A 27,313-nucleotide genomic window follows, 5' to 3' on the forward strand; every position below is an offset into this window, starting at 1 on the left:
TGTACAATTACAAGATGACTTGAATTTCAATACAGTATGCGTCGACAATCTGTTAATTTTAAATAAAATCCTTAATACTATTGGATTTTACATAGTATAACTTTTCTAACTTTATTTGAGTTTGTGTGGAATATTGAGATTTCACGTTTTTGAATATTTTCCGCTATATATGATAAATAATCACGTGAAAAAAAGTTACATTTTCTAAGCAGACGAGAAAAATTTAACAATGGAGAATGTGACGATTAATACAACGAGGATGCCAATATTCAATGATACAGATCATATAAATCTCTTGTCGGTATTTGCTGCGGATATTACTTTGACCATCATTGCTTGCACATTATCATTTTTAGGATCCGCTTTTATCTTTTGTGCTTACTGCGTCGTTGACAGTTTACGGCCTGAAAATGAAACGAGACGGCTGCTGTTATATTTAACTGTTTCGGATTTATTCGTTGCCATCGGAAATTTCATTGGAACTATACGATTTATTGGTATTTACGACAGTAAACCGCTTTATGCTAATTTTGGCGAAGAATTTGCGAGTGATAATGTTTGTATTGTTCAGAGTTTCATTTCAGCAACAGGATCTATGTGGTCATTTTGCTGGAACACAGCAATTGCCATTCATCTATGGGTTGCCTTGGTTTATTGTAGAAATGGCACATGGTCGTGGAAGGTGAAAATATTCTGTCATTCAGTATGTTGGCTTCTTCCTCGTAAGTATATATTAATCGCCTTGGTGGTCACGTGGCAGTGTGCTTTCATCGAGAGCGGGGGTCGTAGGTACGATCCCGCCCCGGTCGAACCAAAGACTTGAAAATTGGTACTTGCGGCTTCTGTGCTACGGAAGTGGCATATAGGAGTGAGAGCAAAGACTGGTTGGTTCGGTAACAGAATAATGTGTCCTGATAGGGTGATATCTCTTCATGTAGACTGTAACCTTGTGAGCAAGCACGTTAAAATCCGAATCAGCGTGTCGTCCTGTTATGCGTATATTGTTAATTTTCCTTTTTTAAACGGCGATGTTCATTTGGCTCCATCATACGGTGTTTATATATCCCAACTCGTTCGTTATGCCCGTGTGTGTAGTGATGTCATAGATTTTAACGAACGTAGTCAATGCATCACTGGTAAATTACTAAGTCAGGGATTTCGTTACCATAAATTAATTAAAACATTTACTAAATCTTTCATAGATACAAAGATTTGATTAGTAAATTTGGTTGTACTAAACGCGCAGAAATCACTATGTGATCCGTGTAAACTCATCGACCCTTTTAACAAACTTATTAGTAAAGGTTATCTTATTAATGTTGTAAAAAGATCTTTGAATATTGTTTACATTGGCACTAACATCGATTTTGTCATCAAAAAATCAAATAATTACTAAAATGGTATTCTTTTCGAATGGTTTTGGGGATGTATAAATACACATTTACGTTAATTTTTTTATTTAGAGATTGCTTTATCTATATATAACATGATACATATTTATTATAAGGTTGAATCCTAGCGATCCTACTGCCTGTCGATACTTTTATTTTGGCATTGCACAAGTCATGTCTTCTTTGACTGTCTATGGCGTTAAACCACTAAATCCCTGAGATGTGTTTTAATTGATTTTAGTCTCTGATGCATGATTTTTTATTGTTAATTGTGTTTGGCTTTTAACTAGCTTTCAGTAACTGCGAGTACTCTCAAATCGTACTTTCGTGTTAATTTGACCTGTTGACACAATTTGTAATGCCTTTCTGTAATTCAATGTTTACTTTTTTTGTGTTAAATGTCGTCTCACTATATTTTATATGTACCACCTTTGATAAGTATTTAGTATGACGATATATTTTCACTTCTGTACTCGTACTTGAATCAAGTTTATTATTTTGTAAAAAAATGTTTACTTCCGTACTCCTAACAACAAAATTATCATATTTAAATTTACCTGTGTACGTTGTTTTATTTAAAACCATTTGGCCCAGGTAAGAGTTGTCTTATTGACACTCTTCCTACATCTTTTTTATTACTACCTGTAACGTCTATGTTATATAGGCACCTACGTTTTAATATTGTATTTATATTGTGTCAAAGCTCAAACTCATTCGTTCAGTGTATGTTTACTTGGTTTTTTTTAAATGTCTTTTTGATCTAGTTTAGCCATTTCAATTGATATTTTATTGTGTGTCTTTTTATGTTGTAATGTTACACTACTGTCCCAGTTTAGGATGAAGGTTGGCGCCTGTTTAAACGTTAAAACCCGCTGCATTTTTATGCACCTGTCCTAAGTCAGGAGCCTGTTGTCCAGTGGTTGTCGTTTGTTGGTGTGGTTCATAGGTGTTTCTCGTTTCTCGTTTTTTATATAGAATAGACCGTTGTTTTTTCTGTTTGAATTGTTTTACGCTAGTCATTTTGGGGCCCTTTATAGCTTGCTGTTGTGTGTGAGCCAAGGCTCCGCGTTGAAGGCCGTACTTTGACCTATAATTGTTAGCTTTTTATTATTGCGACTTAGATGGAGAGTTGTCTCATTGGCACTCATACCACATCTTCTTATTTATACTATTTACTGGGCGTTAAACATAAATACATCATATCAGTAGCATTTTTCATTCTTTTATGATATAATAAAGAATATGTGGTATTATTGCCAATGAGACAATTGTCCACTCAAAGTTCAAAACACAAGGATGTAAATTATTAAAGGTTATTTTTTTGTAATTTCACATACTTACGTGTTTTACTCTTGATGTCGATCGATCAGATCTGCCAAAAAAATGTAATTTTTTTACTTACAAAATGAAAGTAACTCTTTATAAATTTCATGCGTCCAAAGCGCTATTCTAGATTTACCCATATCGTAATTTCTGCTTCTTGCTATGTTTTGTTTAGTTTTAAAGCAAAGACATACGAATAAACTCATAAAACTTGTAACTATACGAGGGATAAATAAATCCGGCCGTCAATTCTGATGTCTGCTCTCTCTCAGCATTGGTAGTGTGGACAAATAATCCATAGTAGAAAATGATACGTTTATTTAACTTCTGGAACAGCTGATATATTATCATACAGGTACACTGTTCTAACAACTATTTGATTGATTCACATAAGGGTTGGAGCTGTACTAAGAAAACAAACTGGAATATCTTAAATTCTACAGTGCAAATAAACCCCAGAGATGCAAGGCTTACAGCTATATGTGCTGCTTCTACCCTCTTTACTACGACGAATACTTATAAAATATACGATGGGAATCATCAGTGAACACATTTACAACAACCTTTATCAGGAAGGCTCAAAGCCGAATATTTGAAATTCAAGGATGTATAAGAACTAAAACAGATGAAGATCTATATGACCAAAAATAACCTATAAATAATAGCCAAATCCATCTAAGGTAAACTTTTAGTTTCTTTACAATTTCTAAATTTATAAACTGACAATTTAAGAAAGGTTTGTTACAGATTAAATCATGTCAGTAAAGTACTGACTACTGAGCTTGAGATACCCTCAGAGACTGATAGTACACCAGCAGCGGAATGAACCCAGTGCTGTAAAAAATGAAAATAACACTTCAAGTTATAAATTTCATGTGTCCGAATCGCTGTTTAACTTCATGAGGAGGGGTCAAAGTCAAATACTAGTATTTGAAATCCAATTTACACTTATTTTTAAAACACACGCAAACCAATTCCTAGTTCACATATCTTTATTAGTTATCTTGATGTAATCATGGGTGTATAGAATTGTAAAAAATTTTAAATCCGTACACCCCTGATTGCAGCAAGTTTCTTATGAAGCGTTCCTTTACTTTTTTTAATGCAAGTTGAAAAATTATTTTTGCGTACTAAAGTCATTAATTCACCTATAGCCAATTTTGGAATACCTGTCTATCTTTTCTTGGATTCATTTTTTAATAACCCTTATAAAAGATACTGCTTTTCAAATTCTAGTTTCCATAGAATTAACGGCTGTAATGTGTGAATTTTTAGGTAAAGACTTAGGTTCCAGAGTCAATAAAACTGGGAATCGACGGTTTTGGAATACCTTTACAAATAAGAAGATGTGGTATTGATTGATTGATTGAGTAATGTCACAAGCATTTCGTCTTCGTCCTGCTGAAATAGTTTTACAGAATCTTGTACCGACAATAAGTTGACTATCGCATAGAACATTTCATTTCGAATATCAACAACATGTTCACAGTTTAGAATCAAGTGTTTTACAATATCATCAGTATAATGGTTACATATAGTACATTGTCCACTCTTAATGGCAACAGAACCTAAACGAATAAGTAGTAAAAGACCTCTTTTGAAAAAAAGGGTCCGTAGCTGAAAGTCTGACAAGTCTATGATCTGTAAGACAAGAATGTATTTTAAAATAACGGTTGAGTTCCGGTCGACGTTGAACAGACAGTATCCATCTATTTTCTTCAAAAATTGTTATTGACTGACTAACTATTTTGGACCAGAGTCGTTTATCTGGAATATATGCCTCCTCTATATAACTTTCAAGGAATGATAACATATCATATTTCGCTAAAGTTTGTATAAGATCATAAGTTATTGCTGATTTCGCCAAGTCTTCAATGAGTATTTTACCAAGTCTGTAGTAACAGACGCTCTACATAATCTACCCAGAAATAAAATCTTAAATTCAATTAGACCTTCTATTGTCCAAAGACCTAAATTACTTATACAAGAGTCATTTGGTGACCTTTTATCAAAACATAGGATAAATCGTGTGAAATATCTCTGAGCTTGTTCTAACATTCCAATCTCCGTTGAATTTAAATGTCCCCAAAGTTCACAGGTCACCATACGGCCATCAACAATGAACAAAACCCATTAAGCATATATGACATTCAGCAACAAACGACAACCACTGAATTACAGGCTCCTGACTTGACAGGCACTTACAGAATGTGGCTGGGTTAAACATGTTTGCTGGCGCCAAACCCTCCTCTTAACAGGGGACAGTTGTGTAACAGTACAAGATAAGACAAACTGCAAAAATCAGTTGAAAAAGGACTTAACTCATCAGATCGATACAAAGCAGAAAAACACAGACCGGACAGGGCGGAGTTTTATACATCCACACAATTTTATTTATTTTCTTGGATTCATTTATAACTATTCCTTTATTAAGCATTAATTGCTTTTTTAAATTGTAGTTTATATACTCGTAGCGGCTGAAAAAATGCGAAGGTTTAGGTAAATACTCATGTTCCAAAGTCATTACATTGGCTATAGACGGTTTTTAATACCTTTATTGATTTTTTCGAATTTATTTATAGCTATTCTTTTATTAAGCATTGGTCGCTTTTAAATTGTAGTTGCCGTAGCAATAGCGGCTGCCAAATGTGAAGTTTTAGGTGAAGACTTTGACCAAGTTACTGGTACCTGGTGTTGGATTAAGTCGTCATTGTCAAGGAGCGATCGGATAACATGGATGATTATTTCCGGTAAAGGATGGGAGTTAGTTTCGTATTTGGTGACGTGTTTTATGTTTTTTTATCTGAAAGGATACATGTGGCGTCAGGTATGCATAAAATACAGTTCAAGAAATTTACTTTCAACCTATTTAATTTTAAATTATTGATATTCAAACCTTAATTTGTAGAAATAAGTGTCACTGTTGATAGTTATGCCTGTGTCACACTGTCCCGAAATTGACACCAGCTGGACACACGATAAAGGAAATATTCAAAATCGGATCTGATCGCACAAACTATCTTTAGCCATCGTGTGACCGTCGGTTGGGTTTTGCAGATCCTCAGGCTCCGGCAGAAACTTCGTGAGCTATAGCAAAATCTTTGGCATGTCAAAAAAAAGACCTAGCGGAGGTTCATTTTAGTGTTGAATTCGTGTGTCCATTTTGCCCTTCGTAAGGCTATCGTGTGTGTGGTTCGGGTGTCATCGTGTGACCTTCTATTGGCATCGTACTTGCTTTGGCTGTTGACCAAGTCGGGACCATCTCTGTGTGAAATTCAAAATTTCATATTTGTATTGCCATCTGGTGTCAATTTTTGGACAGTGTGACAACTGTAGAAAGATTTCTTAAATAATCAAAGTCCAATTCGCTTCACCACTTTTCCTATATTGAATCTAGGAATGAAACATATACAGAAGAATTGGTCAAATTTAAACATAAACAAATGAACAAAAAGTGAAACAATGAAAAAAGTCTAATAAAAAAATGGACCGATAGTAAAACCAGAACATCTACTTATTGGTACCAACTATTTACCGAAGTGACAAAATGATCACAAAATGGATTGATTGTGAACCTGCCTTTCAAATGTTTTAGTATGATAAATCAGCCCACAAATTGCATTACTTATTTTGTTAGGTTTGCCAAAAACAATATTTTGAATATATAAAATAAGCTTCAACACGGCAAGTTTTAAGAGAAATTTCCTTTCGCAACTTTTTAGAAAAGCAATGACTTTGAAATGACTACGATGCAATGTTACCCACAAACTATTTCTTCTGTTATATTCAAATGTAATATAATCAAAATATTCTAGGTCATGATTTGGCATATTGGCTATGCCGCTTACTACACTAAGGTATTCTGATTCTATCTTGAGTTATAATAATTCCGTTTAGTGAACATTAAATTTCTTACTTAAAACCCCCCAAATCATTGATTTGAAGTGGATATTTTATCTTTCTAAAAACTTATTTCGGTATTTCCCTTTTTTTTTTTTTCAATATATTGATATTTTATTTTATATTTTAGAAAAAACGATTTAATCAACGCCGATTTAACGACGTATCTCTTCGACTCAGGGCTGAAGATGAAAACTATCTCTACTTATGGCTGATCGGGTATCTTCTCAGGATATGGGGGACGGTGCGTTTCTTTTTATTTGTGTCTGAAAGTTCTTCGAACGATAAACCTTTCGCCGACATAAATTTTGCGCTAGTGCATCTAGAAAGTTTCGGCGATAGTTCGAAGGCATTTTTTACGTTTATTTTATTTTGCATTGCTGATAAAACTACAAGACAACTTCTATGGAACAAAATATGCCGCAGAAGGCGTGGTTATGAGGAAATTTTACAAAGTATCAATGCGGAGCCAAATAATGATAACGGTATGAATGAACCCTTATAAATTTCATTTTACATTGTATAAGACTTGTACACATGTAGTTCGGCATCATAATTTGATTCTCAACTCGTTTAAAAAATGTTATTTTAGAGGATGGATGTTAAGGTGCTTTGTCAATTGTAGTTTAGACGATTGGCTTGTACTCGGTAAAATTTTACTCTGATTACATGTAAAAAAAAAATGTGTTTAGTACATGTATATGTCAAAGAATGATAATCCCTTTCTCCATGATTAAGTAAGAGCGTTAGCGAGTACTTGTCATGAAGAAAGGGATTATCATTCTCTTACAAACTTAGAATATTGTAAAGTTCTCAAGGCTCAAACACGAACGATCTCTCGTTTTGGTTTTTATAAAGAATTCGTTTAGTTGTCAGTTCAATATTCACAAAAGAGAGGCAAAAGATACCAAAGGAACATTCAAACTCATAAGATGAAAATAAACTGACAACGCCATGGCTAATAAAATGAAAAAAAACCAACAGACAAACAAAAGTACACAAAACACAACATAGAAAATGCATGACTTCCTTTTTATAGGCATTTCATTCATATTTCTTTAAGTGATGTTAGGACTTTTTCATAATTTTGGAATTAAATAATAATTTGAGTTTTAGACATTAGATGACACAACAGCACGATGAAATGGTAGGAATTGTATAAGTCTCCCAATTGTGAGTTTGAATGTTAATCATGTAATATTTTAGTGAGGAATTATCTTTTTGTTTGTTTACAGTTTAACTCATTAAATTGAAAATTTTAGTTACAACTAAATTTTATTTCACATTCAATATTTTAGTCCAATTCTTTAAATCAAATACCTCTTTATGTGAGGTAATGAAATTAGAACTGAATGTTCAAATAAAATGCCTCGTACATATATTCAAAATTGATTTAAATTCTGTTCATTTTTTTGGCTCGGAATTTTGGAAATTGCAATTTCTGCCAACCGTGGATCCAATAATCTGAGTTTTGAAAAGCGTATTAGCTAAAGAGTTAGGTGATATTTAATCTTAAATTTTCTTTTTTAGCATTGCTTTGATTTTGTTTGAATTTTTAGTACTGTTGAAATTATTAACATTCTTAAAATAACATTACGGTACTACTTTTACTGAACCATTAAACTTCAACCTATTTTGATTTTATTGTTCCGTTCAAACTTCAACTTTTACTCAGTTTCAATCACAAATCCTTTCAAGCTGATCAATATACGTTGGGGCAGTTGTAACACATCTACTCTTTGTTTTGAACTGCAACTAGGTCTAAACAATATTACAAGCTCTTACTAAGAAAATGATTTACATTCATTCTTCACAATTAAGAGACACCAAATCCTACAATTTCATTGGTCGAGAGCATTTAGCTATATTCTAATTGTATTCTATGACTTTATCAGGAGGTGATTTGATTCAGTGATTAATCCGGAATCATTTTGTTAAAGAATCATAAAAATCTAATGTAAGCTAACTAAGTAAAGGAATTTATTCTTGATATTCGCTTGTCGATGAAATTTCCGGTATTACTAATGAGCAACAAGAAGAACTTAAGCGACACGAAGACAAATTTAGCGACAAGAAGACAAATTTAGCGACAAGAAAGTTGATATTCTATTAAAACAAATAAATTATAGAAAAAGTCAATGAATTACAGTTGATTATTTGTTGTTTCATAAAGTTTCAAATGTGGTTGCTATCTAAACTTTGTACCAATTTTCTGTTAATTATAACAATGTATACTAGTCAACAAAAGAAACGATACAAGGCAGTGTATTTTCCATATATAATGAAATTGGATACACTGTACCAAGGTAAATAATTGCTCAATTGGTCTAATATTTAAAGAGAGTTATTTTCTTTTGATTTAAGGCAAATACGCGATTTTTTTTTTTGAAATTTTTGCTTTTTCAAAAATCGTTTTTTCACCCAAAAATTCAAAAATCTATATAAGAACTTAAAACTTTAAACTTAAACATGGTCTGCTTAAAATTTTTTGAATGCTTTTGCAGATATTTGAATACTTCATTCGCATCTTTGAAATTAAGTGCCGGCTTCTGTCATCATTTTCCGCAAAAATAAATTTGACCCCTATGTTCAATAACACGGTATTTTCTCACTTTCCAATTTGGTCAGATTCTTTTAATCATATGCATATGCTTAGCAAATGAATATTTTTCATTGGATGATTTAAGAGTTTTTTCTATTTATAATATTTTATGACAACTTGGAGTTCAAACTTGTGTATCGTTACTTTTGTTGACTAGTATATATGAAATCAAGTGAGAGGACATTTGCGACATCTCTGGAGTAGCAACTCTTAAATACTTTTTTTTACATTTAACATACAATAATGTATCACTCTATATCAATATTTTAGGTGTATTATATGAATGTCATGTAAAATACTGTATGTTGTAAAGAATATATTTGTTATATGTGTATGCCCCCCTGGCTACCTAATTTGGAAAATATCTTATCTCATCTTATCTCATCTTATCTTATATTATCTTATATGTTTGAGAAATTGATAGAAATAAAACAATAGTAAAGTCAAAAATATATTAATAAAGCATCGCACATTTTGAAAAATAGTCTAACTGCTACTTATATTTATGATATTTATTACAGCAAATAGTACAATCAAAGCATGAACATTAAAGAAAGAACCCAAATTCAAGTAGCAACACATTGCAATTGTCTCTTCAATTCTTTGTCAGCACAGTAAAGCATATCATTAATATATTCAATATCGATGTATACCTTAGGGAGCTACCATTTGATTTTTATGGAGGGGGAGGGGAGGGCTAGGATGAAATTTGAAAAAAATAGGCAGGACAGGAGTTTTGAGTAAAAAAAACAAGGCAGGATGAAACACTTTGCAAAAAAAAGGCAGGATGACAATTTATGTAAAAAAAGTCAGGATAAACTACTAGTAAAAAAAAGGGCAGGACCAAATAGAGTGAAAATAAAAAGGCAGGACAGAGATTACAACTAAAAAAAATGCAGGAAAAAATTTTTCATCCTAGCCCCCCCCCCCCCCCCCCCCCCCCCTAAAAATCAAATGGAAGCTCCCTTATGTAAATTTGGTTTGAATATTTGAAGAGATGATATTGAATCATGCCGACTCTACATAAATCTCGATTCGTTTATCTATGCAACATGATGGAAACAGTAAATACATTAATCATATTCTTGATAACATAAACCTAAACATTCCCTATTTTCTTGAACAAAGGTTTATTTTGTTGGTCTATCCGTATAATGAGAATCACTTTAACATATGTATATTAATTATAACATTATATGCATTTTCCTTTCTTTATTTATTTGAAAAAATTAATTGAAAGATTTCTTGACGCTAATTTTTGTTGTTGTCATTAAATCAGTCTTCTTGTCGCTTCATGTCGCTAATTTAGTCTTCTTACCGCTAATTAATTGAACCCAAAATTTCTAAAGATCAGTCTATTGAAAGTGCGAATCGAGAAATCAGTTTGTAATGTGGAGTAACGATATTTTCTTTTGTAAACGAGATGCATTGTGGGAAAATAGCGGACGAATATTTACTTTGTAAGAACAAAAGAAGATATTTGGGTATTTTTTTCCTTATTACTATAGAGACGTATTTAACAGGACACTTATCCATATAACTTTCCATGCAAGTTGCCACTGCAAACGAGTTAAAAGTTTTCAAAAACTGTTGAGAAGGTGATTTTGTTCAACTTAGTTATCTTGTTGGTGAGTGGTCACATAGTCAGTGTTCAGCAATCAAACAATCTAACAATAGAAAAAGGATATTTCTAAAAAATCAATTCCCTATACATATACATGTACATTTTGCACCTTTGAAGAAATCAAACATTCACCTAACTTCATCAATTTTACAACACACAGTTAGGTCAAAGAGAACTGTTTAGCTTTGTTATTGTAAACACAAATATTTGTATGACTATTAAATTATATACATTATCAACAACATCATGAACATATCGGTTACATACAATTCTTACGAAATCCACGATTGAGTAGTAAATAGTAAATAATTTTTTAACCTTTAAAACTAAGCACAAGATTTAAATGAACATACAAGTTCTTTTGCAGGAATATAACTGTACATCATGTAGCCTATTCAATTTAGTATTTACTAGGTGTATTCAAATTGTTGGAGGAAGATTTCTTTTTCTTTATAAAAAGTAAGAAGATATGTATGATTGTCAATGAGACAACCCTCCACCAGAGCCCAAATGACATATAACTTAACATTTCAAATGTTTGGCATTGAGCGTTCCCGATGAAGGTAAATTCAGAAAAGCGCTTCCCCTCGGATTTCAAATGTTTGGCATTGAGCGTTCCTAATGAAGGTAAATCCAGAAAAGCTCTTCGGACGCATGAAATTATTAAACGTGTTGTTTTTTCAATTTTTTAACAACTATATGTTACCGTTCGGCCTTCAACAATGAGCAAAAAGTTTAACCCCTACCGTATAGTCAGCTATAAAAGGCCCCGAAATGACAACTGTAATACAATTCAAACGAGAAAACTTACGGCTTGATTTATGTACAAAACAATGAACGAAAAACAAATATGATCTACAGCAACAAACGACAACAACTGAATTACAGGCTCCTGGCAGGGACAGGCACATACAGAATCTGGCGGGGTTAGACTAGTTTGCTGGCGCCAAACCCTCCATATAACCTGGGACAGTGGTGTAACAGTAAAATATAAGAAAAACTATGAAAATCAGTTGAAAAGAGCTTAACTCATCCGATAGATACAAAGCAGAAAAACAACTCATAAAACAAAATTGCCTTTAATTACAACGCATTGCCTAGTTATAAAACTACAACATATAAAAAGAAAATATATGAAGCAGAACATTTCTTATGTAAATGTTAAAAAAAAAAGAAAACTTGAGACTCTAATTTTTACAACGAAAATCAAAAGTACCTTTTCAAATGCGGATAATTTTGATAAATTGGTTTTACGCCTTTCGTGTCCGTCAGTTAAGCATTTTGCTGCTCCATTCATAGCTGACTCGACAATTAACTGCATGATTAGAACATATGTACATCATGCCATATACTTTAATTATTCTTATGTACTGTGTTGTCATATTTTTTTTTTTTTTTCATCTACGCGAGTATAACTGTGCATTTGAATAAAGATGTTTGTAATTATTGTTATACAGACAGACAGACATTTATAAATCCATGTACCAATCGTTTTACCTTGGTTTCGTGTATCCTATTTCATTATTATATGGAAAACTTATTGTCTAGAATCGTGTCTTTTGTTGTCTAGTACACATTGGACAATGTTTCATTATAAATCATAAATGGAACGAAATGAAAATGATTTATATATGTTTTATTTGTTTGTTTTCTCTCAAGAACCAGTAATAACGATACGGAATTTTAAAATTTGTTCTAGTTACTCCTCTTTGGCCGATCATTAGATATTCACGCTTACCTAATTTTTTTATTTGTGTTCACTCCAATTTTCCTTGCTATAACTTTAGTAGTATTTGTTCTTTACATTTATGTAATGACATGTATGTTAAATAATTTATGTTTTCGGCCAAATGAATATATGAAATGTCATTCTTTTAATGAAGCCAAAAGTAATTGGTTTGTTTTTTTCTTTATCTTAAACGAGATAGTGTATCTTCAAAAGAAGGAATTTACCTAAAAATATAAACAATAATTTTGATCTTATTTAGATACACTTTAAAATATTATATAACTTACCTGTATGAATATTTGTGTGGTGTAAGATGCATGAGAAATGTTTTTGAAAAATACTCTTTAAAGGACAATATACTTGTGCAAGAGACTGAAGGTGTTATTGCATTCAATATTTGATTATTGTGTTGATGATATATGACATTATACATTTAACCTTTGTTTTGTGAATATTCTTGTGTAATATGCAAAATAATTATTGTATATAAATGTTGAATATTTAAATAAAGATAAAAATGACCTTGAGGAAAGCCGTGCTATTCCACAATAATATTAGTGCAACTCCAACATACCTACAATTCCATTCATTGCTCCATTTCGATAAATTAGGGAGTGAACATGCTAAAAGTTGTATTTGAAATATAAATTATATTCTAGTTTTCGTTTCATTTATTTTAGATCATTTAAACGTAATTACATTTGGCATCCATCGTCAGTCAGTCCACAATTTACCATAGGCGGTGGTCCACATCCCCAAATCCCCAGCAGAATTATTCCTGCTACATTTTGGTCCCGGGAGGCGACTTGGTCAGTTTTGAAAGCAACTTTGTTAGTTTATTACTAAGAACTGAAATGGAGCAACTTAAAAATATCATAAAAATTTATCAGTAATGCTTCGATTTGAGGAAAAGCCATGTTCATTTGACGGTGCTAATTAGTATTGATATCACAGAGATTTTTGAGACAGTTTCTCTTTGGAATCAGTGGATAGATTTTGAGATGGCATGTCAGCTGGTTATGCACTTGGGAGGTGATTCTCAAACTGTTTTACGTTCTTAAAAAGACCAAAGTTGTACGATTTTGACTGCTTGAGAAATGTACTCATTCAAAGGGTCAATCCTAATGAGAGGGTGGCATATTTTAAATTTCAACTGAGAGTTTGTAGTTTGAAGAAAACGGAAATTGAATAAATTTCTGAGTTTGGTCATTGTTTTAAGATACTAGCACAAATTAGGCTTATCCTGATAAATTTTCAGATTTAGAGTTGTATTTTACTGATTTATTTACTTCATGTTTGAACATTGAGATGGCTAATTTTGTCATTTTCAGGCGCCTTCATTATTTAGATGAGTGGTATGCAAGAGCTTGCAGCTCCTACTCAGACTTTGTAAAACGTCACCAGTGTCTGAGCAGAAAGTTGATGAACCAGGGGTATGTCAAAGAACGTCTCGTCCTTTTTCTAAAAAAAGTTCACCGGAAGGTACCAAGACCTTGTTGATAAATATTCCGTATCAACTTCACAAATAATACATGATGGTCTTAAAGTATAGATTCTGCGTACTGATTATCTTAATAACGTGTAAAAGTGTTCTTTAATTTGTCTTTATTAATATTACTTTTACTATTTGGTCTGTTTTTGGTGATATACATTTGACGTGGCTCTGTACTTATGCATCCCGTCATTGTGTTGTTTGTTTTGTTTTTTATTTTTACTTATGTGCTTTGTCCGTGTGACTTTATATGTTTCTTTGATACATATGACGTGTTTCTGTACTATAAACATCCCGCCATTGTATTATTGTTCTATTATAATTTTTGCATACTATGAACGACAAATTATTTTATATCTATACCTGTGTGACGTTTACATTCTGACGTCAAACACGCGATTCTACGCCAGAGTTAATGTTAAAAATACGATTCGGTCCCAGTGCTTAAAATCCCTCGATCCTTTATGGGTTGATTTGGCATACATGAATAAAATATAAAGATAAGTAAGCAATGAACGAGGTTTTTAAATGTGATAAATGTTTTTTTGTGCTTCTTTGTTAAATATTTGTTTGTTTTTGTTGTGATTAAGATTGTGACACGGTGTTGACTGCTGTAACCCTATTTTCACATTTTTTACCTTTTATGTCTGTTTGTTTTATTCACGCATCGTTGTCAATATAATGGAATTTGATGCGACTGTCATACAAATGAGAGGTTTAGCGCTATAACACCAGGTTCAATCCACCATTTTCTACATAAGAAAATGCCTGTACCAATTCAGGAATATGACAGTTGTTGTCCATTCGTTTGATGTGTTTGTGCTTTTGATTTTGCCATTTGATTAGGGACTTTCCGTTTTGAATTTTCCTCGGAATTCAGTATTTTTGTGATTTAACTCTTTATCACTGACTATTGAATATGAAGCTTTACATTTCTCTGGTGTTCGTAAGTCTATGGATAAGTCATATAGTTCAGATTGTTGTCATACTGTGAATAAAAGTCTTGAAATTTTTATTAATGTTTTAAAGGAGACGAGTGAGATGACGTAGGAATCATTAACCTAAGAAGTATTTTAAATGTCACCGGGCAGGTCATGTCAGGGCTAAGTGTTCAATTTGTCTATCAAAGTTCATGCAACAGGTAAAAGGTCTGCTTATAGTCAAGTGAAATTCTCAAAAAGAGATGAGTTATTAAAGAATGATTTGAAACACCAATATTTTAGTTCGGACTGTTTTACCTTTTTTAATGTTTGTTTTACATAGTGCTGTATATATCGTATTTTATTCTAGTACTACTTTAGGTCTATTCCAATGTACTCAGTGATTCCACTCACTTCAGTTTGGTTTGTTTGTTCCCCCCCCCCCCCCCCCCCCCAAAAAAATTGAGGGATGTCGTGCATCTCACCTTGTTATACTTTTTTATTTCTATTACCTATTTTATGGCTGATCTTCTGTGTGGTTTGAAGTGTAGAACGTTAGCTAGTAGTAGTAGGAACTGGTTTGTTTTATGAGTTGTTGCTCATTTGTATGGATTGTAATCTCTAGCTAAATATTTAGTATTAAGAGAGTTTATGGAAGTCCGACTTTTTGACTTTTTTAAGTCATGGCAGAAACCAATAGATTGAAAGTTAAGCTTGAAGTAAGGAACACTTCTAGCTCATACAGATGGACCCGATCCATAATTTAGTACCTTGCGCCAAAATTGGGCATCGTCCATCTTTATTTTGAGAACTTTGCAAGAAAGCTGTGCATCGTCCAACCTTATTTAGAGAACCTTGCATACAGATGTACCCGATCCACCTCCGGTGGCACACTATTTGTTCTACCGTTTTCAACAACGTTGGAATGCAGTAACAGAACCCGGTGGTACACGACTAATGTGCCACTGTGAGATCAACATTTGTGGACATTGCCTGGTACAACAAAACAATAGAAGATTAGTTCTTCTGCGCGGATCAAACACAGTATATTTTTTTCAGCTGTATGGCGCTTTCTTTCGGTGGCACAACGTCTGTGTTACCGTTATCAACGACTTTGGAGTGCAGTAATAGAACCCGGTGGTGCACGTCAATTGTGCCACTGTGAGATCAACATTGGTGGACAATGCCTGGAACAACTTTTCATAAATTTTATCATTAGCTGTTATGTTGGCGTATTCGTAATACCACTGAAGACTACATACAGAGAAAACTTAAAGATTGCGTCCGTTAACAGATGAACCTGATTCTGATGTGTGCTTGTGATTTACAGTGACATTTTTTAAGGGATAATGTTACATGTGAAAGGAAAAGACATTTTATATAATGGACATGTATTTTGTTTAATTTTATTGTCAAATGTTATTTCATTAATATCTGTTACGTACACAGGCAAGTTCACGTCAAAAATTTCACGTGAGATTAACCTCAAACGAGCTTATACATGAAAATCATGTGAAAATTTTCATGTGAATTTTACGTTAATTGAGATTCACATGAACCTCATGTTAACTTTTCCAAACAAAAAACACGTATTTTTCATGATTTTAATTAAATTTGAAAATTTAGATATTATTTGAATAAGGTTATTTTTCAAATTCACCTGAATTTCACGTGAAAAAAATCAAGTGAATTTTACGTGCAATTCACATGAGTTTCTGGTGAGTTTCACGTATAAGCTCGTCTGAGGTGAAATTCACGTTAAATTCATATGAGTGAAATTTCCCTGTGTAAGGGAGGAGGAGTGTAGCAGAATGGGATGTTACATGTAGCTCCCTTTTTAACTCCAAAATTTAATATTTGATTATAGATAATTCGTCTTATGATGCTAAATCATTACAAATAAGTCACATTTATTCGCCTTTGGGATTTTTAATACGTTTAGAAAAGACAATAATTTATATTGAGAAAGGAGCTGGTTCACCAACTCATAATTTAGGTCCTAAAAACCTGAAATTTTTTAACTGCGATGATGTGAAAATTATATGGAAGCATACGTTAAAATGTCTAATTGTTTCAGTCATGAAATATTTTTCACCAATTACTTCATGAGTGATGTATTTTTGACGTCATAAATGTAGGAGAATTTGTGAACGCCTGATTTTTGGTATAATTTGGTGAAATTAATGTCAGTTTTCTGAAAAATTAACAGTGGCGCCACCCCTCGCCCACACATATTTTTGCTGAAATATTTTAAATATACATATTTTTTTACTTTTCAATAAAAATTTCAATGGGCGAGGGGTGGAGCCACATATGAAATCATGAAATAAGGTCGAAAAAGATGACGAATTTCTAGAAAAAATGGACTAAAATGAAATCTATACCTATTTCAGGCTAATATACTTATAACCTATTAAGCAGATATACATTTTTTCTTATTATACTTTCAAAAAAATAAATTTAGCAATTCATTTACAGTAGATTTACTAGAACAATCGAAGTTTTAAAAATGCACCTTTACAGGGCCGTTTATTGGGGTTCCTAACTATACTCCGATATTTGAGTTTCAACATGGTCTGATTAAATTTCGAACTCCTTGGCAGACATTTGAATTCTCGTCTTCCAAACTGCATAATTTTTTTTTCCGGGGAAGTCAAACATATGTATGTAGGTACTTAAGACCAGATTCACAGATAAACTGAGTAAAGCCCTTGGTACGGTAGTCAACAAGAGACAAGTATCTTTCCTATATGTCACTTTCTAAATCTCTCTGAGAGTAAACAGGATATAGATTAAATAACACTTATATGGAATAACCGTTTCACAGATGATATCGGATATGTTCCTTATGTCGTAACTACAATACCCTCCTTTTTCACGAATGTGACTTACCGAATTAGACTATTTACCGGATTTGTAATAACATAAGCAACACGACGGGTGCCACATGTGGAGCAGGATCTGCTTACCCTTCCGGAGCACCTGAGATCACCCCCAGTTTTTGGTGGGGTTCGTGTTGCTTAGTCTTTGGTTTTCTATGTTGTGTCATCTGTACTATTATTTGTCTGTTTGTCTTTTTATTTTTGGCCATGGCGTTGTCAGTTTGTTTTCGATCTATGAGTTTGACTGTCCCTCTGGTATTTTTCATCCCTCTTTTATACTAGGGTGGAGATACTATTAAAGAAGTCAATCAAAAACAATAAGTTGAAGAGCAACAAACAATTCAATGTGCAAAACTAAAAACAACAATAAGACAAACAGCAGTTTATAAAACACTACACAGAGAATAAACAATTTAGTAAAACGAATTCCAGCTAATTGTAAACATGGGTGAACTCAGGTAAAACATATACAAAAACATCCAGAGGTTAAGGTGGTACCAAACACCTCGACTTAAATTGATTTGGCTCGTTTAATTTTCATAAGATTTTGACAAAATATTTACTTTGACCCTTTGACAAAAATACAAAAATTTCAAAAAACTTGAACCACACGCTGTATCGGAAAAATTTCATTGAATACATAGCAGTTTGAACAAACACTATTTTTGATCATTGAGAAGCTTAATATTTCCTTAACAATAGAACGTAATTAAAACGTTCAGCTGATTTTTACACAGCTATCTCCCTGAAGTGTTATGTACCACCTTAACGTCGTACGATTGGTTGATTGTTGATGTTTGCTAGATGAGTAGTGGTAAATATTACTTGCATAAATTCAGGACAAAAATAGTAAATACAGTTAATCAAATGAGTAGGATCTGTAAAATAGTTGGACCGGGATGAAGGGCGAGAAATTTTGTTTGTCACCTGAATTGGATATACTAGTAGTGAAAAAAGTGTAGGAATGTATCCTTGCAACAGAGCATTCTACTGAAAAGTTTAAAATGGGCATGTTTTACCCTCCCCACACCACCACTTACCCCAACACACATACACACCCATCTTTACACGATGCATCGGAATCAACGTCCCCGTTTCGACTAGACATGGCTTCATATATATACATCCCATTAGCTAAAGTCTTACTGTCTGACGGGAAAAGTTAAAGTGACCACATTCCGATACCACACAACCGCCTCGCTGGTTTCGTGGCAGCGTTAAAAAACTTATCAAAGGGATCAGGCTTATAATTGTGTACACCAGGTACGCGTTTCGTCTAGAAGACTCATCAGTGACGCTCGAATAACAAAAAAATTAAGGCCAAATAAAATACGAAGTTGAAGAACATTGAGGACCCAAAATGTCCGTCTCGAATGTGGAAGGTCGTGGGTCAAAACCCCGGCCGGGTAAAACCGAGCTACTTGAAAATTAGTATTTGCTGCTTCTCCGCTTAGCATGCGGTATTTAGGAGTAAGAGTAAAGAATGGTCGACTCTGAGTCAGATTAATGTGTCTGGGTAGGGTGACATGTCTTCTTGCGATATGTTACCTTGTAAACTATAACACGTTAAAAATCAGGTTCAGCGTGTCAAGCTAGTACAAAGCAGGGTTTATTTTCATATAACATTATCATGTTCTCCCCCTGAATAAGCATTTAATTTGGCACTGGACGTTAAACAGCTATCCATCCACCAATCCTTTACCACATGTCAAAACCATGGTTCAAGGTGGTACTGTCAACGTATATTTATTCCGCCTAACAGAAGTTCCACTGGAAACTTTGTTATAAACAATGTCATAATATCTGTTCCTGTTGGAACAAATATTCTATACCATTTATTCCGTTAGGAAAATTTACTGTAATATTTATTCCAGTGGAAATAATATTCCAGAATATTGTTTCCATTTGGAACTTATATTATGAAGGAACTACGATCTGCAACAACAGACAATTGCCTATTTGCAATCAAACAGACTATGTGTAATGTACCACTTAACGCGACTCGAGTGGTTAGAAAACTGCATTTCCTTAAATTGTTGTGTGATAAAAATATGTTTCATATACACGCAGATTTATCTTTGGCTTTCAAGTGGATGAACACTTACATAAGTACTTGAATTTCAATACATGTACATAAACGTCGACAATTTGTTTACTATAAATAAAATCCGTAACATTATGGGGTTTTACATTTTTATGACAAATAATCATGTAACAAAAGTAATAGTTTCTAAGCAGACGAGAAATAAGCTAAAGTATTCAATGGAGAATGTGACGATTAATTCTATGATTATGCCAATATCAAATGAAACAGAATATATAAATCTCTTGTCGGTATTTGCAGCGGATATTACGTTGACCATCATTGCTTGCACGTTGTCATTTTTAGGATCCGCTTTTATTTTTTGTGCTTACTGTGTCGTTGACAGTTTACGGCCTGAAAATGAAACGAGACGGCTGCTATTATATTTAACTGTTTCGGATTTACTCGTTGCCTTGGGAAACTTCATTGGAACTATACGATTTATTATTATTTACGACAATAAACCGTTCTATGCTAATTCTGGTGAAGAATTGGCGAGTGATAATGTTTGTATTGTTCAGAGTTTCATAACAGTAACAGGATCTATGTGGTCATTTTGCTGGAACACAGCAATTGCCATTCATCTATGTGTTGCCTTGGTTTATTGTAGAAATGGCACATGGTCGCGGAAGGTGAAAATATTCTGTCACTCAGTGTGTTGGCTTCTTCCTCGTAAGTATATATATATTAACCTCCTTGATGATCAAGTGGTAGCGTGCTTGTATCGAGTGCTGAGGGAGGTCGTCGGTACGATCCCTGTCCGGGTAGTCTCAAAGACTTGAAAACTGGTACTTGCTGTTTCTGTGCTACGCAAGTGGCATATAGGAGTGAAAACAAAGACTGGTTGGCTCGGTGTCAGAATAATTGTTCATCTTTTCATGATATAGAAAAAGATGAAGATGATGTATTATTGCCAATGAGACAATTGTCGACTCAAAGGCCAAATGATAAGGATGCGAACAATTAAAGGTTATACTTTGGAATTGATCATACCTACCATTTTTACTCTTGATGACGATCGTCCAGATCTGCAAAAAAAAGACTGATACTTTTTTACTTACAAAATGAAAACGCTTAATAAATGTTATGCGTCCGAAGTGTTTTTGATCTTGATTAACTTTCATCAGGAACGCTCAAAGCCGAATATTAAAAATCCAAGGATGTATAAGAACCAAAACAGTTGAAGAGATATATGACCAAAAAGAACCTATAAACAATAGCCAAATCAATCTAAGGTCAACTTTGTCTGAGGGATTTGAAACCTTAGTTTCTTTTTAATTCCTAAATTTATAAACAGACAATTTAAGAAAGGTTTGTTACAAATTGAATCATGCCAGTACAAAAGTTCTGACTACTGAGCTTGAGATACCCTCAGAGACTGATAGTACACCAGCAGCAGAATGAACCCAGTGCTGTAAAAAATGAAAACAACATTTCAAGTTATAAATTTCATGCGTCAGAAGCGCTGTTCTAGATTTATCTTCATCAGAAGTGGTCAAAGTATAATATTTGAAATCTAATTTACACTTCTTTTTAAGAGTTGGAACACACGCAAAACCAATTTCTAGTACACATATCTTTTACATTATTGTCATCTAGATCCTGAATATAAGAAATGATTGATAGATTGATTATTGTTGTTAGCTACCCGCCAGTGACAACTTTTTCATGCATAATCAGGATGAGAGCAAATTAAATCTGGGAAGTCATTGATAGCATTTTAGTTTTGTAAATTGCAAGTTGAAAAATTATTTCATCATACTAAAGTCATTAATTTGGCTAAGGACGCTTTTGGAATATATTTCTATCTTATCTTGAATTCATTTTAAAATTTTCCCTTATTATTTATTTTGCTTTCCAAATTCTAGTTTCTATAGCATTGGCAGCTGTTATATGTGAAGTTTTAGGTAAAGACTTAGGTTGCAAAGTCATTAAAATTGGGCATCTATGGTTTTGGAATACCTTTAAAAATACGAAGATGTGGTATGATTGCCAATTAGACAACTCTCCACCAGAGACCAAATGACATAGAAGTTAACAACTATAGTTCACCATATGGCCTTCAACAATGAGCTAAGCCCATACCACATAGTCAGCTATAAAAGGCCCCGAAATGACAAATGTTAAACAATTCAAACGAGAAAACTAACGGCCTGATTTATGTACAAAACAATGAACTAAAACAAAATATGATATACAGCAGCAAACGACAACCACTGAATTACAGGCTCCTGACGTGGGACAGGCACATACAGAATGGGGCGGGGTTTAACATGTTTTGCTGGCACCAAACCCTACTTAAACTGGGACAGTGGTATAACAGTACAACATAAGAACAAAGTATAAAAATCACTTGAAAAGGGCTTCACTCATTAGATCGATACAAAGCAGATAAACTCCTAACAAAAACAAAGACCGGGCAGGGCAGGGTATTTATACATCCACCCAATTTTATTTATTTTCTCGGATTCATTTATGACTATTCTTTCATTAAGCATTAATTGCTTTTTAAATTGTAGTCTATATATATATAGCGGCTGCAAAAATGTGAAGATTCAGGTAAAGACTCATGTTCGAAAATCATTGCATTGGCTAAAGACGGTTTTTAAATAGCTTTATTTATTTTCTGAGATTCATTTTATGGCCATTCCTTTACTAAGCATAGATCGCTTTTTTAATTGTAGTTTCCGTTGCAATAGCAGCTGCCAAATTTGAAGTTTTGGGTGAAGACTTCGCCCAAGTAACTGGTACCTGGTGTTGGATAAAATCGTCCTTGTCAAGGAGCGACCGGATATTATGGATGATTACTTCCTGTAAAGGATGGGAGTTAGTTTCGTATTTTGTGACATGTATTATGTTTTTATATCTGAAAGGATACATGTGGCGTCAGGTATGCATAATATACAGTTTACGAAATTCATTGTCGGATCCAGTGGATGATCCGGGGGTTTGGACTTTTTGTTTAATCATGTAAAATCTCATTGTGTTCCGGGGGTTGAAACCCGATATTCAAAATGGCTGGATCCGCACCGGAAATTTACTGGCAACTTATTTGATTTCAAATTATTCATATTTAACCCTTCATTTGAAGGGATAAGTGTAGTTGTTAATAATCGTATTAAATATATCTATGATTTCTTTAATAATCAATGCCCAATTCGCTTTACCAGTTTTCTTATATTAAATCTAGGAATGAAACTTATACAGGAGAATTGGTCATACTTTTCAAACATACACAAAAGAACACAAAGTAAAACAATGAAAAATGTCTAAGGGAGCTACTATTAGATTTTTATGGGGGGAGGGGCTAGGATGAAATTTGAAAAAAAGGCAGGACAGGAGTTTTGAGTAAAAAGAAAAAGGTAGGATGAGCAACTTTGCAATAAAGAAAAAGGCAGGATGACAATTTATGTAAAAAAAGTCAGGATAAACTAATAAAAAAAGGCAGGATCGACTAGAGTGAAAAATAAACAGAGACAGAGATAACAACTTTATAAAAAATGCAGGACACAATTTTTCATCTTGAATTTGAAATGACCACGATGTAATGTTACCCACAAACTATTACATTTGTTATTATAGTTTAATGTAATATAATCCCCCCACCGCCCCCACCACCAAACTGATTTGGTGTGGATATTATATCTTTTTAAAATGTTATATCGGTATTTACATTTTTTTTAGTAAACAGATATTTTGCTTTATATTTCAGAAAAAAAGATTCAATCAACGCCGATTTAACGACGTATCTCTACGACTGAGGGCTGAAGACGAAAACTATCTCTACTTATGGCTGATTGGGTATTGCCTCAGGATATGGGGGACGCTGCGCTTCTTTTTATTTGTGTCTGGAAATTCTTCGAATGATAAACCTTACACGGACATAAATTTTGCGCTAGTGCATCTAGAAAGTTTTGGCGACAGTTCGAAGGCATTTTTTACATTCATTTTATTTTGCATTGCTGATAAAACAACAAGACAACTTCTATTGAACAAAATATGCCGCAGAAGGCGGGATTACGAGGAAATTTTACAAAGTTGCAATGCGGAACCAAATAATGAACAGTTTTAATTAAGCCTTATAAATATCATGTTACATCGAACAAGACAGGTACAAAAATGAATATACTTCAGCATCATATTTGATTCCCAATTCGTTAAAAATTTTATTTAAGGGGATGTATGTTAAGGTGTTTGTTCACACGATTGACTTGTACTTTGTATAATTTAACTCTGTTTAAGGATGTACTTAGGTGAGGTTTAGGAATTTGTGTCAGATGTTCGGACTCCTTGGTTTTTTTCCTTCAATACAGGGTAAAACATTTTGCCCCATAACACCCATTTTTTTTCTTCATATAAGACTTCAATAGCTCATAAAAGGTCATTTACGAAAATATAAACAGATTCAAGATTTCTTTTCATTCGATTTGAGACCCAAATAATACCAATGCAAATATAAGGTAAAAGTCTGAGTCAGCCTTTTCTCGCCATTTTTTTTAAATCAAATATCTCGAAAAGAAGCTCCATAACCTATCAATATTTTTAGCTTATTTTGTTCCTTAACTAATACTCTTCCAACTTATAGTATCAATTTTAAATTCTTGATTTTTTTAATTTCACCTAATACATCCTTAATGTGCTCATTACATGATGAAATGCGTTTATCCAGAGATGATTTAGTGTCTGAAATAAACCAGGATCCTTTGGTTATTCTTAACAATTATGAAACATCAAATCCTACAATTTCATTGGTCGAGAGCACTTTGCTATATTCTAATTACATAATATGCGTTAATCAGGAGGTAATTTGATTCTGTAATTAATCCGGGTCCTTTTGTTAAAGAATCATTACAAACTAATATAAGCTTACTAAATGAAGGAAGATATTCTTGGTATTCGCTTGCTGATAAATTTTCTAAATATCAGTTTATGGAAAGTGCGAATCGAGAAAACCGTTTCTTATGTGGAGGAGTGAAATTTTCTTTTGTAAACGAGACGCATTGTTGGAAAATATCAGTTAAATGTTTACATTTGTAAGAACAAAAGAAGAAATTCTGTTAATTTAATGTTTTTCCTTTTACAACTGAGATGCATTTAACAGGAAAAATATCTGTAATTTATCTAATCTCAAGTATGTTGTTTTTATACGAGAAAATATGCATATGGATTGATATAAAAGAAACCTTTTTGCACGACATATAATTTGTAGATGTACAAATACCATAACAATCATGTAGGAAAGACAATGGAATGCACATTGAATGTGTTCGATTGCATTCTACGCCATAATAGGATGATAATGCTAGTCCTATATTTTCTAACATGAGTGCGATATTTTTCTTATAGAATAACGATGTTTTTTTATAATGAATAAAACTAATTAATGCTATAATTTTCTCACGATATTTTTTTCATATGAAAACAATTACGATAATATGGTACAATGCATTAAAAAACAACAGTAACATCGGCAATTATTCATGACAGGTTCCATGGTATAGGCTGAATATCCCTGGAATTTCCGATATGATGTTCGTACATAATGAACCAATAATACGCTTATAAAGTAGTAAACGCGATGTTGAATTTCCCCCGCGCGTCGGTCAATTTTGGTATTTACCACTTCTGAAGTAAATGATACACGATCCTGACTGTGTTTATACTTAGTACTTCTATTTTCAGTTGTGGTGCTATAGCGGAAATTAAATGTGGCTTTTATAACTATTCTAACGAAATATTCGGTTGTATCGTAAGTCGTGTTTTAAATAGCCAGGCAGCCTGTCATACAATTTATTGGTTGTCGTTCGTTGCTGTCTATCATATTTTGTTTTGCGTTTTTATTTTCGTCATTATTCAGGTCGTTGGTTTTTTCGTTTGAATTGTTTTACATTTGTCATGGCGGAGCCTTTTATAACTGACAATAAGGTATGGGTTTTGGTCATTGATGAGGGCTATAAGTGGACGAAACGCGCGTCTGGCGTACAAAATCTTGATCCTGGTATCTATGCTGAGTTTATTTACAAGCATACTACACATCCTTATTGTATATTGAAATAATATAACATATGTTGTAGCATTTTTCTTTTTTCTATAATACACTATTTACATATGTAATATATAAATTAAGGACTTTCACTCAGTCAATATATACGTTATATATGGACCTGTTATATTATATGGAATTACGGGCTTCGTCCACGGTCAATTAATCTGAACAGGTCCATATATAACGTATTGACCTCTTCAAAAGTCCATCATTGATAAATATTTCTTAAGAGAAAGAAATATTCCGAGAGACAATACAATCCAATACGGTTTCAAATAAAACTTGAAAATGAATACAAAAATATAGCAAAGTTTTATTCCATACTTTGACGGATGTGCCAACGTGTATTTGTCTCTCCTAACAGAAGTTCCCCTGGAAACTTTGTTATAAACAATGCTATAATATCTGTTCCTATTTAAACAAATATGTTATACTCTTTATTCCGTTAATAACAAATACTGAAATGTTTCCTCTAGTGGAAATAATATAAGACATGTGTCAACGTATATTTGTCCCTCCTAACAGAAGTTCCCCTGGAAACTTTGTTATAAACAATGCTATAATATCTGTTCCTATTTAAACAAATATGTTATACTCTTTATTCCGTTAAGAACAAATACTGAAATGTTTCCTCTAGTGGAAATAATATAAGACATGTGTCAACGTATATTTGTTCCTCCTAACAGAAGTTCTCCTGGAAACTTTGTTATAAACAATGCTACAATATCTGTTCCTATTTAAACATATATTTTATACTCTTTATTCTGTTAAGAACAAATACTGTAATATTTCCTCTAGTTGAAATGATATAAGACATGTGTCAACGTATATTTGTTCCTCCTAACAAAAGTTCCCCAGGAAACTTTGTTATAAACAATGCTATAATATCTGTTCCTAATTAAACCAATATTTTATACTCTTTATTCCGTTATGAACAAATACTGTAATATTTCCTCTAGTGGAAATAATATAAGACATGTGTCAACGTATATTTGTTCGTCCTAACAGAAGTTCCCCTGGAAACTTTGTTATAAACAATGCTATAATATCTGTTCCTATTTAAACATATATTTTATACTCTTTATTCTGTTTAGAACAAATACTGTAATATTTCCTCTAGTGGAAATAATATTAGACATGTGTCAACGTATATTTGTCCCTCCTAACAGAAGTTCCCCAGGAAACTTTGTTATAAACAATGCTATAATATCTGTTCCTATTGAAACATATATTTTATACTCTTTATTCCGTTAAGAACAAATACTGAAATATTTCCTCTAGTGGAAATAATATAAGACATGTGTCAACGTATATTTGTTCG

At 33.0% G+C, this 27,313-nt stretch overlaps 1 protein-coding gene across 4 annotated transcripts; it reads left to right on the top strand.

Moving 5' to 3' along the window:
• LOC127720526 (G-protein coupled receptor 157-like) lies at positions 1-25,338 on the top strand. Of its 4 annotated transcripts, XM_052227123.1 has the most exons (4): positions 1-722; positions 5,336-5,541; positions 6,745-7,099; positions 13,901-14,192. In XM_052227123.1, the coding sequence occupies exons 1-4, from the start codon at positions 230-232 to the stop codon at positions 13,915-13,917; spliced, it is 1,071 nt and encodes a 356-aa protein (XP_052083083.1). In that variant the 5' UTR covers positions 1-229; the 3' UTR covers positions 13,918-14,192. The 4 variants fall into 4 exon arrangements, with proteins under 4 accessions (XP_052083083.1, XP_052083084.1, XP_052083082.1 ...); XM_052227124.1 differs by lacking the exons at positions 5,336-5,541; positions 6,745-7,099; positions 13,901-14,192 and adding exons at positions 22,631-22,836; positions 23,659-25,338; XM_052227122.1 differs by lacking the exon at positions 13,901-14,192 and having other exon boundaries at positions 6,745-13,232.
• Positions 25,339-27,313: the final 1,975 nt, after the last annotated feature.

The sequence above is a fragment of the Mytilus californianus genome, unplaced genomic scaffold (assembly GCF_021869535.1).
Source record: "Mytilus californianus isolate M0D057914Y unplaced genomic scaffold, xbMytCali1.0.p SCAF_11, whole genome shotgun sequence".
Lineage (NCBI taxonomy): Eukaryota > Metazoa > Mollusca > Bivalvia > Mytilida > Mytilidae > Mytilus > Mytilus californianus.

What these genes read in the sequence shown, in the direction of transcription:
- LOC127720526 (XM_052227121.1), top strand. Translation starts at nt 19,991, where the DNA reads ATGTACATAAACGTCGACAATTTGTTTACTATAAATAAAATCCGTAAC. An exon ending in AGTGTGTTGGCTTCTTCCTC is followed by an intron (nt 20,619 to 22,630) that starts GTAAGTATATAT and finishes TTTTAATTGTAG; the next exon opens with TTTCCGTTGCAATAGCAGCT. An exon ending in AAGGATACATGTGGCGTCAG is followed by an intron (nt 22,837 to 23,658) that starts GTATGCATAATA and finishes TTTATATTTCAG; the next exon opens with AAAAAAAGATTCAATCAACG.